The sequence below is a fragment of the Cryptomeria japonica genome, chromosome 6 (genome assembly GCF_030272615.1).
Source record: "Cryptomeria japonica chromosome 6, Sugi_1.0, whole genome shotgun sequence".
Lineage (NCBI taxonomy): Eukaryota > Viridiplantae > Streptophyta > Pinopsida > Cupressales > Cupressaceae > Cryptomeria > Cryptomeria japonica.
Genome location: NC_081410.1, coordinates 580,594,993 through 580,611,925, shown reverse-complemented (window position 1 = coordinate 580,611,925; position 16,933 = coordinate 580,594,993). Strand labels below are relative to the sequence as shown.

The 16,933-nt window shown below is 37.8% G+C and overlaps 1 protein-coding gene across 4 annotated transcripts in view; it reads left to right on the top strand.

Moving 5' to 3' along the window:
- Window positions 1–16,933, top strand: part of LOC131035664 (protein SUPPRESSOR OF GENE SILENCING 3 homolog) — a 140,721-nt gene that overhangs the window by 50,187 nt on the left and 73,601 nt on the right. For all 4 annotated transcript variants that reach the window (XM_059207500.1, XM_059207501.1, XM_059207499.1 and 1 more), the window contains exons 3-5: window positions 8,662–8,844; window positions 9,478–9,674; window positions 9,831–9,981. In XM_059207500.1, coding sequence (XP_059063483.1) covers window positions 8,662–8,844; window positions 9,478–9,674; window positions 9,831–9,981 — 531 coding nt within the window. The remainder of the gene's footprint in view (window positions 1–8,661; window positions 8,845–9,477; window positions 9,675–9,830; window positions 9,982–16,933) is intronic.

Sequence of the window (16,933 nt, the reverse complement as noted above, 5' to 3'; positions counted from 1 at the left end):
CTAAGCTCAAACCCTAAAAGTGACTCAATGGGACGTTTAGGGTTAAAATGTTATATTTCTCATTTTAAGTTGTCAAGTGCATAGAAAATGACCTTTTTTCAAATATAAAGAAATCCGTTCACCGAAAGGATCTGAGTCAAAAGAGAAATATTTAGAAAAGTCCAAAGCCTTTCCAACGAGCTATCACACCAAGGGATACGCATCCAGATGAGGCCAAAAACCCCTTATCACTCCAAAATGGCTATAAACATAGCCTTATTTAAATAATTAAACGCTAACTTAAGAAATATTTAAATATATTAAAAATATAGCCCAAATAGCTGAAGAAGGCTCAAATGACTCCAAAAACCTGAAACGGAATTTGCCACCTGTCTGTGACTGAAGTCGGAAATCATGGATCAACTGGCAGTCTCATCCCTAAAATCTAGGGATGCTCCTAGAAACTAGGAAACACACCCAAATCTCCTGAAATTGAAACCATCTAAAAGGTCATGAATAACCTCACGAATGGCAACTGTCACGACCTCCTAAAATTTAGGGATACCCCCTAAAATCTAGGAACTGCTCCAAACTGGCTCCAAACTGCCTGTAAAGCCAAAATCCAATCACTATATGCACTGAATGAGTCCCAATCAACCTCTGCTAGCCTACGAGACTCCAATGATAGGCCAACTCCTCCGTCTCCGATGTCCACTCTAGAAAGGGGACATGACAAGCCTCCCCTCTCGGAGTTGCTTGCCCACAAGCAACTGAAACACCAATCCTCCACCATCCCAAATAAAATGTAAACAAATCATTGCATGTAACTGCTGCTCATCTCTGATATAAACAACATGCAATGCCCCGGTTTGGAATGGCTCCTCAAAATGCTGAAGCACCTGTGCTGTCAAATCAACACTGTCTGGGTCCCAGAGCGAAGCATAGCTCCCGCTGAATACCTCATGTGAGCAATGGAAAACTATATCATTTCCATAGATCAAATATCCATAAATGCCAAGACCAGTAGTGTGTCTATGATCACCAACATGCATAACATCCGTCATAATATCCAATGAATGCCAATCCATGGAAGACCCTTTGTGATCTGACCCCATCTGACACAAGTGACACACAACTGCCACACACTGCTGCTGATGTGTCGGAAGATCTAATGCCAACTCACTAGACAATATATAATACTGACTAAAATCATCACTGTCCAAGCTGGCATCTAAAAATATGTAATCACCAACTAGCAATGAAACAATCACCCTGTCTAGAGAATCAGGTGAAATTGCCACATCAACTGGCTCAAAGTACTCACTAGGAGTAACATCACATAACTCATCCACGCCAGCTATTTGATGACAATCAACCTGTGGATCAACTGTCGTCCCACTCTGCTCGATAAACAGAGATGGATAGTGGGTAAACTCTAGCTCCATCCTCGTGATATTCCGAACATACCGTCCAAGTGTCAACAACCATCGTACACCCACGACTACATCTATACATCTGAAGTGAAGCAACCCATGTAGGATCCACGAAAGGAAGGTACTACACATGTCTATACCATGATCCCACACAAACCACCTGTAGGACATAAACTGCTCCTGCTGCTCTCCTCTGATATAAGTGCCATATAATCTTAATATCTGGAGCAACATACTATAATCCCTATAAGACGCTGTATCAAATGAATCAACACCTGGATCCCAAATAAAACTAAATCCACATCCATCTGTCATGAAGAGACAATGATAGTAAGAGGCATCCTCGATACCGTGTCTCTCTATAGCCACTGTGAAACCATAAATACCACCAATCTTCAATGTTGAAATGGACCCATCAATAAGACAATTTCCAACAAGCAAAGTGTGATGGAAACCTCTCCAAAACCTTTGATCAGCGGCTGCAACTTGCCCAATTTCTCCACAAGTTAGTATGTCTTCATTGGAGGATGCCAAATAAATATATTGTTTAGCCATGCACCAAATATAGTCTCTTACACGCTGATCTTCATAGCCCACTATCACAGCTAAGAAAACTGAGTCACCCATTAATAAGTACATCGCTGCCCTATCATATGAAAGAGGTGACAAGTCCACAAATGAATAGTAGATGTTTTTGTTCTGCAACATGGATAAACCTTCAGTGGCTGGTCCACTATGAATGCCACCTAACAACTCATAAACTTCACACCTAGTCTTCCCAACTTGAATGTTCTCAATGCAAGGTTTCAAATTTGACTCATTAGATGAAGGAAAATTGCTGATCAAACTCAGAAAATCAAACTGATTTCTATTTCCATTCAATATATCTTCGCTGTCCTTTTCTTCCCTTGGAAGAAATAAAGATCTAATGGATGATTCTCTTTGTATCCTTGCGTCATCTAACCGATTGTGACGCTCTTTGACTCTTTGGAGGTGGTGTCTTGCTTGGGCAGCAAGTGTTTTTGCTTGGGCAGCTCTATGTAACCAATCTTTGTTCAACTTTTGGCAATGTTTTATATCAGCTGCCCCAAAGTACACAAAATCAGACTTATGGTGAGTTGTATTATTTGCATCAGCATAACCCATGCTTGTACCATAAGCACCCGCAAATGTAGAATGCAAATCTCTATTCTCTTCATAACCAAAGGCTGTCATAGCTTGAGGAAGATAAGTTACGTCACTGCTGTTATGGACTTCAGAATTATGATCATACTGTGGTGACAAATCTTTGGATTCACTACACACCATTAAATTTCGACTTTCCTCATGGTCTTCCCAATTGAGAAGAGGAAGTAGTGTGACAAATGAATCCAAACTTACGCTGTCCATTTCAACCTCATGTTCTTCATCAATTGCTGATTCAAAATCAGTCTTTGGGCAATCTGAAAACTCATCAAACCTCTCATGAATGTCTTGTGTATTGCTTGAAGTTACAAACTCTTCCTTCACATCTTCCACCAAAAATGATGGGACAGCGTTGTAACCAACCAAAGAGGCACCAATTGGATCTACATGTCTCTCAAAATCTTCAAATAGTTTCCTACCAATCTCACTGGTAAACATCATATCTGCTCCTCTTCCTTTGCTTCCCTTGCTCTCAATTGACTCTTGTTTTGTTCTTGGTTGATGACGTGGACTTGAAAACATCAAGTCATCTTCAACTGGTACACCCATGAATTGTGTGAAAGAAAGGTGGTCACGTATCTTTTTAGGAAGAGAGCAATACTTATCATAGTTGTTCATAACTATATCATTGAATGTCTTGGCAGGAGACCTTCTCCTTGTACTTGTTGAAGGAGTTGTACCCTTAGACTGTCTAGAACTCCTTGAAGGTGTTTGTTCAAATTCTTTTCCTGCTTGTTTATTTCTAAACAACCCTGTCATGATGTCCAATTTGATTTTCAACCAAACTAAACTCAAATCTGAATTAGAACTCTTGATCTTCACCCAACAGGCTGGCAAGATCAAAGCTCTGATACCACTGAAAGATCCCTGATGGATCTCTTTTACCAATCTGCTGTAATTTTTATTTATTTAAATTGATTTTTCCTGCTTATTAATATTTTCTTTCAGAAATAGACAGAAGTTGCAGAAGGGTTGAATTCTTTTTGTATTTTGATGATTTTTCAACAAGTAAATAATGAAGTACAAGTACGTGAACAAAGTATTGAAAATGAAGTTCATATACAGCCAAAACAAATTCGATTCAAGGCAGATTTCTGAATATAAAATCAAATATTTGACCAAATGAAGATTTCCAATAATTTCAGGAAGATTACAATCAGGAATAATTCCAACCTGGATGCTGAAAGAGTAACATAACTAGGAATGAAGTTGTGGCAAGATTCCAGCCCTCCAAGTGCTGCACGTGGGAAGGAAAGTGGCTGCCAGGTACAGCCGTACGGCTGCCAAGTACACCCAACTGGTTAGAAACCCCAAACCCCACGCTGAACTCTGTCAGAATTGCTGAACCTCCAGAAAGAATGCCGTACAATCTCCAAGATGCTAATAGCTGCAAACAAATCCAAACCACTGTATTGGGGGCTACGTCCCAAACAGGCAAGGCATTGGGGTTGGCGTCCCAGATGCTGAAAAGCTCTTCCAGAGCCAAATCTCAAATCCAAGATGTAAAATGTGTAAAAGATAATAAGAATTAGGTTTCAACTTCCTTATAACACCTTCCCACTAAGCTCAAACCCTAAAAGTGACTCAATGGGGCGTTTAGGGTTAAAATGTTATATTTCTCATTTTAAGTTGTCAAGTGCATAGAAAATGACCTTTTTTCAAATATAAAGAAATCCGTTCACCGAAAGGATCTGAGTCAAAAGAGAAATATTTAGAAAAGTCCAAGACCTTTCCAACGAGCTATCACACCAAGGGATACGCATCCAGATGAGGCCAAAAACCCCTTATCACTCCAAAATGGCTATAAACATAGCCTTATTTAAATAATTAAACGCTAACTTAAGAAATATTTAAATATATTAAAATTATATCCCAAATAGCTGAAGAAGGCTCAAATGACTCCAAAAACCTGAAACGGAATTTGCCACCTGTCTGTGATTGAAGTCGGAAATCATGGATCAACTGGCAGTCTCATCCCTAAAATCTAGGGATGCTCCTAGAAACTAGGAAACACACCCAAATCTCCTGAAACTGAAACCATCTAAAAGGTCATGAATAACCTCACGAATGGCAACTGTCACGACCTCCTAAAATTTAGGGATACCCCCTAAAATCTAGGAACTGCTCCAAACTGGCTCCAAACTGCCTGTAAAGCCAAAATCCAATCACTATATGCACTGAATGAGTCCCAATCAACCTCTGCTAGCCTACGAGACTCCAATGATAGGCCAACTCCTCCGTCTCCGATGTCCACTCTAGAAAGGGGACATGACATGTTGTGTAGATGTTGAGGTAATCCTTGGAGCATTTGTTTAGTTCTGTATAAGAAATGTTTCTTCCTATATGTGCCATAGCATTGAGGGCCAAGATCACCGAAATTTTCTTGGAGTGAGAATGATTGTTCCAAGTGCTCAATATTCAGATAAGTACTGGAAACACTTGATGATAAAAGATATTGGTAATATAATATATGATCTTAATGATAATATGATTGAGGTTGTGACAATGCTATTCAATTTATTGTGTTAACAATTGAGCTTATAATTCTTGCCAAATTATTACACGTTATAGTTACATTGGTTATTTATGAGAAGCACGTATGCAAACTGAGAGAGGGCGGGGGGGAGGGGTGAATCAGTATTGCAGAAATTTAACCCTTTTTTAAAAATAAGTCACACAGAATCACAACAAGAATAACCACAAAGACATAAACACCATATATATTGTGGAAAACCCTTTTGGGTAAAAAACTACAGCATCAAAAGACTTTCATTAACTTCAAATGGGCACCAACCCAGATTACAGAGCAAAAATAAAAAAAGAGCACCAACTCTCCTCACAGCACCAACTGTGAACAGCAGAGGCTCCAACCCCTATACAAAAGAGAGCACCAACTCTGAAAACTCATATGTGACACCTTCAAAATGTTTTTTTTTAAAGCACTATCTCTGCACAACAAAAAGAACTTCACCACACTCACCCATTGGAATGATCTACTTTTTAATTTTAGAAAATTCCAGAACTTGTCAAGTATGTCCCCACGACCTCTTGGATACAAAACCACATCAAAAACAGCTCAACCACCTCTCAATCAAACTTTACCAAAGCTGCAGACTTTAATCACAGAAAAACTTTCTTTTTTTCAAGCTCCACACCGCCACTAAATCATATAAACTCAAAAATAGAGTGACTGCTCTGTCACACTCATTGATCCCCCTATCTTTCCTTTAAAAAAAAATGACCCAATCAAGAAGAAATATATTCCCACTCAAACGGTACCACCAAAACCGTCTTTCAGCTCGTGGTCCTCACTGTGTGTGATAGGTAAAAATTAGAATGTATCATGCTCAGAAGAATACATCACGATAAATGCTCTGAAGCTTCATTTTAATTTTTTGGCCACGACTTAAATTTCTGTTAAACAGCATCACACACTTTCTCGTTCCAAGCCTACTCTACTTCAATATGGTAAACCACGATCTTCATTAATAAGCAAGATGTTTCTTCAGTAACGTTTCTTAAGGATGGTTCACACCCAGCATCATGAGGTCTAGTCGTGCCAAGAGATGCACTAACAATAGGCAACGTTTCCACAATCTGCCCAGCACACAACAGGCGTTGCATGACCTCAAGAATTTATTGCCCAGAAAAAAAACGACGCCTTAAAAAATAAAACGATTCATAAAAGCCGCCATAAAATAAAGAATACATGCCTTGAGATATTTCCACACTTAGTCAAATAAGACCCACACCAAAGAAACATATGTCAAGTCTTATAGGACGCTCACACCACATACACATGCAATACGACAGATTAAATTCAATCAACTCTTTTATCTCCAACGGTTTATATTTGCTGTCACAAATATTTCATAGAAATCAACACTTTGAAAAATCCAGCTGATGATGTGTCATATTAATCTGACTTGGCAAACAAGTAGGCAGCTGACAAGGATGACAAGTAAGCATACAACTTTCTTAAACAGACACTCAAACAGCGCTAGCAGGCACACAGGCAGCTCCAGCAAGCAACCAAGTAGCTGAACCAGGCAAGTAAGCACCTCAAGCACACAAGAAGGCAAGCAGCTCAAATAAACTTCAAAATGAACTTTGACATTAATGACAAAAATACCAACAATTTCCATCTAAATTATTAACATTACGTCTTATAAATGATCTCAACTTTAATATTTAATTTATGTAATCGGCTGCTAATATTTAATTAACTCTGGAGAAAAGTGACCTTACAATAAACAAAGGGAAAAAGGTAGACAAACAAAGGAAAACCCCTCAAAAACATTTAGGCCAGTAAATCTTGGGGCAAACAACATACAAAGATTCCAAAATTTTGGAAATCGCAACAATTGTAATGCACAATTTTTGCAGAAGAGGTAAAGAGATGCTAAAACATCAAAATTAGTTTGAAGTACAATCTCCATCATCATATTAATCACCACCATCAATGGTTAGGCATGAAACTATCATTTTCTTTGACTTGTACTTATCAAGCTATCAAAGAGAGAACATAACAAGGATTTCATTTCTCTTATGAGCTTACTTGGTAACATCTTTTTTATTTGAGGGATAACAGGGCACATTTGCATATTTGAAGACACAGAATTTAGTTAGTTATTGATTGCATAATTTGAACATTTGCATTTTTTGAGCCAAAGGAAATAAAATAATGCTTACAAGCTTGGCTGAAGCTCTAAAATATTCCACAGATCACAGCTTTGCTTCTTGATAACAGTAAATGGTCATCATGCATCTAGTTTGGATGTAGGAAAGAACACATGCAACCTTTTCCCTTTTGAGAGTTTGTCCAACATAGATTATTATTCTTGAGGGAAAATTACAAGTGTAGCTAGGTCTTATTGCATCTCTTGTATGAGTCATATGCATCTATTGATGTGTACAAGAAAATATAAGACTCACCTCTAGATCTTTGAGACATTGTTAGTCAAAGACTGGTGGGCCAAGTTCTCACTCAAATATAAAGATTTGTAAAGGACTATAATAGATAGACAGCAGAGAGCCCATAGTGAAGGGTGTATTGCTACATGTTTCATATCAATAGGGTTTTTCACTTGGATGATTCTAGAGTCTTCTCTTTACTTACCTATCCAAGAGGAAATGTAAACCCCAAATTATATCTAGATCCCAGTGCCATATAATCATTAGCAGATGTTACTTTTAGTTTATTTTGAGGCTTTGATAGTTAGAACATGAGGGTGCGAACCTCTTTGACCACAGTCAATCATATGGCAAACCATTCTCATGGATATACTTAATTATGTTAGAACATGAGGGTGCGAACCTCTTTGACCACAGTCAATCATATGGCAAACCATTCTCATGGATATACTTAATTATGTGAAACAGCTGCACTAATTTTTATAGCATGCCTTTTTTTGTCAATTCTCTTCAATAACATCACTGAAAATACCTTGGGCTTTCCAAGATAAATGAACATGATAATCTCTTTGATCACTTTCTTTTGTATTGGCCTTCGCCCTTAGGACATCAATATTAGGTTGTTTGGTCACTGAATTGTAAATATTGACTAGTTTATCAAGTGATTGCAATTTTCATCCTCTTCAAAAAGCAATGCAGTTGCATGTATGCATATGCTTGCAGATTGTTTGCTATGATTCGTATGGTAAGGCCATGGTTAAAATATGTATATCGAGTGGTATGGTACCCGTTTTCCTTGCCCTTGTCCCAGTTCAGTGCTGTGATTTTTCTTTGTAGAGGAAGTTGCATCTTGTCCTGATATAAAGAAATATATGGATCAATGTTTAAGAAGGAATCTTTGGGTGATCATTCTAATTTGGGATGTTTCCTGCAACTTAAATACAAATTGAAATGATGTATAATGCAATTGATAAAGCTGTGTATTCTGAAACACTTATTTTATGTGAATGTGAGAATAAGTTATACTATTTTTTCCATCTATTGCCACATTGTGAGGGTATGGGGAGTGATGCAATAATTTACCAATTTCTCATGAGAGGATTTCCATATTAGCTGCTTGAGGATTTTGATTATGATTGTAAACCTGCAGGAACATGCACATAAACAAGCAAAACTTAAAGCTATGGAGTTGGAAGTTGTAACACTGTCCGAAGAGGAGCAAAATATCAAGATACAGAGGAAATCAATATCTTGGCAAATACAGATGAAAGCTAAGCAAATTGAACAACAGCAAGCTCTAACTTGTGTAATGCAGGAACGTTTTACTGAAGAGGTAAAAGTTGCTTTTATTCTAGAAGTGCTGGACACACATATGATGCATATGGTTTTCTTATATTTCCTCTTTTATTTTACATTTTTAATATTTCTACAGGAGCATTCTGTTGATGCTTTAATTTTCCTTCTACGTTCTAGTACATCTGAGCTCACAAAGAAAAGGAACCAAAGTTATTTGTGACTAGAATGATCCATTGTTTCCACAGCCCCTTTCCACTCAATCGAGAACACGAGCAGGACATTCTAATACTCAGCAAAGTAGACTAATCTTTTTTTTATGAGTGGTGCTATTGTAAAGATTTTGGCATGGAGCAAGATCCAGATCTTTCAATATTATTATTTCCTTGTTTCTGAACTGTTAGTTAACATTTAGCCTGATGGACCTAAAATTATTGTTTGGCCAGATGACCTCAATATCATTACTTTTGTTCTGTTATATTATAGTTGGAACTTCTTGGGGTTTTCCTTTAAATTAAGGACGAAGAGAGATAATTTACAATGGATTTACTTTAGAATTATTTTTAAATTTGCATGATTATTTTCTTTTCTTACTCGTTTGCTTATTGTCATGTAGCTCATCCTACTGTCAAAGTTTTTCATCAGGGCAATGCATATTGTATAATATTTGCAGGCTAGGAGATTACATGAAATGTTTGAGGCAGGTGTGTCTAGAGTGGATGAAGAAGGCTCTTCTATAGAGAGAGAGCTCAGGGAGCAACTAGAGAGAGATGAGAAGTTGCATGAAAAAGAAAGGAATTTTCGGATGAAGCAAATTCATATGCGTCATCAAGCATTACAAGAATTGAAAAAGGGGAACGAAAAGCTTGTGTAAGTAGCTGTCTAGGAGAGTGCCATATCAAAAGGCATCCTCAAGGATTTCAGACAACTCATTTTGTCTTGATGCCTTTGACTAGTAAAGATGCCTAGACCCATCATCTATTTTCAGGTTGGCGCATGCATTTACTTCTATCTTTTTTGTGGCAGAGAAGAAAAAGCATTGGCTAGGGAGAGTGAAATAATGAGCAAACGGGAAAAATTTATGGCAGCAGCACGGAAAGCTGAGACTGATTTTAATGCAGAGATTCAGAGGTTGGAGTCATCATTGCAAGCTGAGCAACAAGAGGAGATGGCAAAAGTACTCTCCCTTTTCCTCTATTTCCCCTTTCCGTTGCTTCTTCATTTATAGTATTAATGCATTTTTAGAATTAAATGTTCAAAATAAGTGCATATTTCCTTTATTTGTGTGGGCCCTACCTATGGTTTAGGATTTTTTATAGTAGTTGTAGATAGGACATAACCCCATAAATTCAAGCATATTAGGGTAGGAACATGAGCTTGTAGCTATTTTAAGGTTGGTGTAATGCTGGGATGATTTGCTACAGTTGGCAATCATCTGCCTGGCCTTAGCATGTGTTCTTCCCAAGATTCTCTTTTCTCTTGAACTTTAAGCACACATGATGCAATGTAAACTAATCTCAAATCTATCTAGAAATGAAAATCATATCAATTATACCTAAAAGGATTACCAGGTCACATGCAACAATCAGACCTTAATGAAATATATTAAGAAATATAACAATAAAATAAAATTCTATTAGGTAATATATTAAATAAATAACAATAAAATAAGATTTCATTAGGAAAGTATACTAAATAACATTAAGATAAAATAAAATCATGTTAAGCATTAATGGATTGTATTAAAACATTATAAAAATAAAATAAAATTACATTTGGTGTTAATGAAATATTTTAAACAAGATAACTAGAAAATAATATCATATTACATGATAAATAGATAATAATGTTTTTGGATTTAGATATAATGGTTATGTAGTAAAGTGGATTCAACCAGAAACTTATTTTATACCCTCAAAGCAAATCAAATATGTACAGAATACATCTCCCAATCACCTTCACAGGAAACTGCAGTAGAAACACTGACATAAATACCTGCAGAAACACTAGCAGAATCATGGATGAAAGTAAGGATTGAAACACCATAGAAACATGGCTTTAATCCTATTATTATCAGATGCAATGTCCATTTTTCCAGATTTATGAACAGTGCAACACAGAGAAATACGAGAGAGATCCTTTCATGATAGTTGAAAGGTGAAAATATGTTTGAGGCAATATAGGGTATGTCAGTTGGGATGGTCATTTTCATCGTTCCCATATATTTTATTAAAAATATTTTTAATTGTATTAGTTTATATGCTTACTTCTTTCCCTGCTAAGCTTGGTCAATAGCTTTGCTAATGCTAAATAACTAGCTAGAAGATGAGAACTGGCATCTTGTTCAGTGGATGAAACTGGGTAGCAGTGGAAGGAGCCTGGGTAGAAGCAGCAAACGTTGAGTTTGAGGGCTGACTGCTGTTGGAAGGTACTTTGGATCTACAATATGCTAAAACAATCTGTGAATCTGCTGTTCTATTTGGAACACTTTCAATGTTTCGTGGTGACACTTTTTAAGTTTTTTGTTTAACAAAATTTATCTCCTACCTCAAATCTCCTGACCAAATTTTCTTATAGTTTCTCTTTTCCTTCATTTCAGTCTCAAGCATTTGTTTGAGCTTTACTGGTATAATTCTCCATATTCGCATGATAAGAGGTACAGGTAGGGGCCCTCTCATATGCATTCATTGGAAGCTAAGTATTGGTACAGGTACAAAAGTTCTATTGTTTTTGGGACCATGGGCTCAGTATGAATGGCATGGTATGATCAAGCAAACAATAATAAAAACTTTAAGGGGTTTAAACAAAAAAAAACCCATAATATTAGTGTTACATGCATAAAATAAACAAGAAAACAATAGAAAAATAATGATATTTGATAATTCAAAATATCAAATGAGTCATGACCTAAGCTGCTAGTTCTAGTAGAGATTTGGGTATGGGTATGATGATTCACCAATTTGTTTTGACCTAGGTTTGTTATGGCCGTACAAAAATTGACAAATAGACTGATCCATAATTTCCTCTGCTTTCAAGTAGAAATTACAAATCATACAAATAAAACTACTCTGCTATTTGCTATTACCAAATGACAGTGTTAATAGAAGAATTAAACTGCTGTTGTGAATGGAAATGGAGGATGTAAATGAAGAAAGAATGCTACTCAATCACAATGTTTATCCTGGGAAACCCCAAGAAAGTGGGAAAACTCAATTTGTAGTGGCATCTACTCTTCTATTGGAGTGTATTGCAGAAACAACAAAGTACAAATAGAAAATATCAGTTCTATCAAGTCTATTTTTCCACTTTCAACTTGTTGGTCAACTTTTTTTTGGCTACAATAACATGAATGCCATCCAGTTAGAACCTTCCATCCTAGGGATAACCCTAAATATAGTAGGGGTGCCTTGGGCTATCAATTTCTTTTTATAGAGTGCCAGAAGACACTGAATATGCAATAGAGAGTTATCTTGCATGGAGTTGGAAGAGATAGGGTCAACTGGAAAATTTCACATTTTTGTTTCTTGTGTCTGGACTAAACTGCCTCTTACTGTAGACTGATAGTTTTGTTTTTACAAAACCACTGCGATAATTTTGGAACTGTATCTGCACTAAACTACCTCTTACCGTGCCAATTTGAACACAGCGGTTTCGTATTATTGGATTCTCAGGGTGATTTCACTGTGCGGAACTTAGTGTAGTGACCTCATCTGATGTCAAGCTTTCCTTCTAGGTCCATATGGATAACACTCCCTTCTTAGAGAGCTTTTCGTCCCACAAAAGTTTCTATTAGAAATATTGTTCAATTTTTCCCTCCTTTTAAACTTCTTTATTCAGATGAAACAAAACCTCTCTCACATCCCCCCCCTTGAACTCCAAGGTGATGCTGCACACTCAAGTGCCTTGAGATAGAAGGTAGCAGTGCTCTATTTGTGTAGGTCTCTCGTGTTTGGTTGGAACAAAGACCCTTCACATCTCCAAAATGATGCTCAACACCAATAGAACTACGAGGTAGAAGTTAGTGACACAATTATCATGCTTCAATATTGGGTATATTACAAAAATCTGATGTTTGTGTTCTTCCCACAATCAACTCTTGGTGTCCATTGATTTAGAAAGGCTCATGCATTTTGACTTACCAAACCCATGCATGTATGTAACATGCTACAATGATTGCCATGGACTAGGAACCATGTGACAGCTTGGTCTCTTTACGCGAAAACTTATAACTCTGCTGTCATGAATGATTCTCCTTGCTGTTGTAACCCATATTACAATGAAGGTTGTATTACAACGCCATTCAAGACTTTATGAATTGTTATATCATTTGCTGTCAATAGTTTTCCTTCCTTGTATATCAGTGCAATGAAGGGCATGCATCATTGCAATGTTTGCAACTGATTGGAAAAATGAGTCTTCATCCTACAACTATGCCCATACTGCAGCTGGGACAAGAGTTTGTGCAAAACACAATAATGAAGACCATCATTTTGATACTCTTGGTTGAATCTATGCTCATTTGTGATAAGTAAATTGACTCTGTTACTTGCCCATACAAGCTGTATTATCTCCCTTTCCTTTTCATATCATACAATAAGTGAAACAAGTTGCTAAAATATTAAAATTGCTATGGAAATAAATTATATATGCATACAACACTGAAAACATATTCATTGTGCTGACCATGTTATTAATTTTCTGATTTTTGTAAAAGCCTTATATCATTATGCGATCAATCATCTCTGCTTCTCCCTGCTTGCTAAAACAATTGCTATTATTTTCCCTTTTCTTGTCATTTCACACAAGTGGAACAAACTCGTGTTTCTGATTTTACTCATCTTGTTAGAGGTCATATCTCTTCATGCAACAAATCACCATGCTTATCCTTTCAATATACAATTTGTGCAAATCTACCATTAAAGCAAGAAATGTGAAGGCTGACATTAACCGATTTCTTCATACATCATTCTTCTTTCTTGTACCTTTGTGACCTTCAAATGGACTTGCTCTTGATGCTTACCCACAGTGAGTGAATGATGCTCCTTGCTTGCGTTTTCTTGTTTTCATTTTCCAAGTAGACCTGTTTGACATCTTCACTCTAAGTTGCTGGTCCTGGTTCGGGCTTGGGTTCGGGTTCGCGGGTTCAATAAATTTTTTTGTTGGGGTTTTGGGTTCGTTAGTACAAAAACATAAAAAATAAAATATATACACATATATGCAGCAGTAGTTAAGTTCAAAATACACCACTATGCTAATAGTCAAATAACATAGCAAAATACACCATCATATATTAAAGTTTTAGTTCAAATAACATAGCAAAACAGTAAATACACCACCATATTAATGTTTTAGTTCAAAAATATTAATGTCAGGCTACAACAATCAGCCATCACTGATCAAATATCATTTGGGTCATCAAAAATATCATCATCATCCTCCATATGCTGTGGTAGATTAGAAGAACCACAAACAATGCCACTGGGAGTGGCACTAGCACTGGCACTGGCACTGGCAGTAGCATTGGCAGCAGTAGTAGCATAGCCAGCCTCATGATTAGTAGTTAGCTCATGGTCATCAATGCCATCAAGTCCAAGTGCATTGAGCCGGGCAATTGACTCATCCAACTCGGTATGTTTTGGATCAATATCTCGTCGCTTTGTCTCCCCTTCTTTGTAGGCATTTTCTTTGTGTGTGATGAGCCGCAAGTTTGATTGTACAAAGATCAAGTCCTCCGCCTTTTTGGAGTGTAGTCTATTGCACTTTATTGAGTGGATGAAGGAGTATGCGATCCAATTCCTCTCGGATGAAGATGAACTAGCAACCTATCAAGATTTTGAAATTAGATAGGTAAGAGATAAATTAAAATTTAAAATATAATTATATAAGCAAGATAGACGAGTTTTTTAATAACTAAGAGTCTAAGAACGAACTTGTGATAAAACTTTGATGGCAAGAGGTTGGAGGTTCTGGTATATCTCTCCATGGAAGTACCACCAACTATGCGCAGCAACCTTATTCTTGTCAAAAAGAGCATCAAGACCACAATCATTTGTGCTTGAAAAAATCATGAATTCAGTCCTCACCTTGAGCCGTAGGTCTTGGGGAAAGAGTCTACGAATGGCTGCCTTGTACCCTTGAGCAACTTCAGGATCTTTATAAGGGGCAACTCTTGTGTCACAGTCTTGAAGAATTTGCTGACTATAATACTTCCGGCTCAATGCAAAGGCAAGGAGATGCAATGGAGTGGTCATTTTGTTCCATCTCTCCACAATGATTTGTTGTATTTGTTTGAGATTTTTTTCTTCTAGATCTTGTTGTCATTTTATGACACCCTTGGTCCATCAGTGAGAACCGATCAGAGATATGTTCCATGGACCAGCGCTGCCCCAGTTGATCAAGGAGAAAAGCAATGGAATTATGAAGTGTGAAGTGTTGTCTTGTCAGAAGGAAGTTCCTAAGTCCTCAACCCCGAAACTCCGGAACCCCCAGGTTCCCAGGTTCCCAAGTTCCTAATTCTTCTACCCCGAAACTCCGGAACCCCCAGGTTCCCAAGTTCCTAGGTCTTCAACCCGGGAACTCCGGAACCCCTAGGTTCCCAAGTTCCTAAGTTCTTCAACCCTGGAACTCTGGAACCCCTAGGTTCCCAAGTTCCTAGTTCTTCTACCCCGGAACTCTGGAACCCTGAAGTTCCCAAGTTGCCAAGTCTTTCCAACTTTGGTGACCCAGGTCTTCGAAGTTCCCCCAACTTCGGTGACCCAGGTCTCCGAAGTCTTCCAAACTACTTCTGGCTTACAACACTTTCGGATGGCGTGATCGACACTCAAAGCTTTAAATGCTCCGACAACTTTGGTGACTTATGCACCTTCTTTTGTGGAGCCACAGGGGTGCATGTAATGTTTTTGGCAGGATTTCCATTAAGGGAAGTACGAGGCCATGCTTGTTGTGGTGACTTGTGTCATGTCTGCATACTTTGACTTTGGAACGTCAGTCAATCCACCCTTCTCAGAATTGCCTTTTGTGGGTATGGCTAGGTTGCTTGCATGTACAAGTCAAGTGCATGCACTTCCCTACACTCCGAGACTGACATACAGGGGTCATGATCACTCTTGTAACCATTTTTCTATATAAAGGTTGTTAAGCCTCATTGTAAAGGGTTCTCTCCCTGTTGGCTTGAGCTATAACATGCTCTCCCACTTCTCTCGTATTTATCTTGCATTTGTGCAATTGTAAGTTTGGCCATTGGCCTTATAATTAATTGAAATCACCATTCTTGCCTACTTTCAACTTAAGTATGTTGTGTATGTTTCCTTACCTTCATCATAGGTGTATGTTTTGTGGTTCTTCTCTCATATATGCTGTGTTAAATTTATTTTTGAGTGTGACTTGTGGGAAACCTTCTCCCCTCTTGGCATTCAGTGAATTCTAACCTTCATACATGCATTGGGGTCACACATACAACTGAAGTTTGTGCATCTCCTGGGTATTTCAGTTGATTTTTTGTGTCATTTCGGGTAGGGAGAGGAATAATCTCTTCTTGGTGCATCACCTCCTTTTATTTCAAGCATTTCTCTCTTCCCTTTACCTCTGCAATTTGTTAGGATAGGCCTAGGAGTTAGTTTTGAAGTGTTTAGTTGGTTCAACACCTGCACCTGGATTGAGAAGGAAGCCGGCCTTCTCCGGAGATTTAACCCCCTTGCGCAAGGTTTCACACTTCAGGGTTGTTTCCATGTTTCACAAGGTTGCTGAGTTGATAGCTCAGCAAGGGTGCAAGCTTTTGTGATAACAAATCTCTCTCTCTTTCATTTATGACAACTTTAATCTTCTCAATCATTGTGTCGATTCCATCATATACCTCACCCAAACAAGGCCTATCCATGTTAGTGTAACGGACATGCTCAATGATGCAGGGGCATCCTGCTCTTGCAATGTTTTGGTTTATTTCTGGTTGTTGAAGTTTTGGTTTTTGTTTGGAGTTGGGTGCCTTGTCTTGTGTTGCAGCATATATCAATTCTCCAGTTGCTCCTATCGCCTTAGCAAATAGCAAGCAAGGCTACTTCCTGCCTCCCATCGCTTGAGTGACATGAATTCATTTTGAAAGGGGGCTTTAACTGCTTGGCCGTTATGCTCTT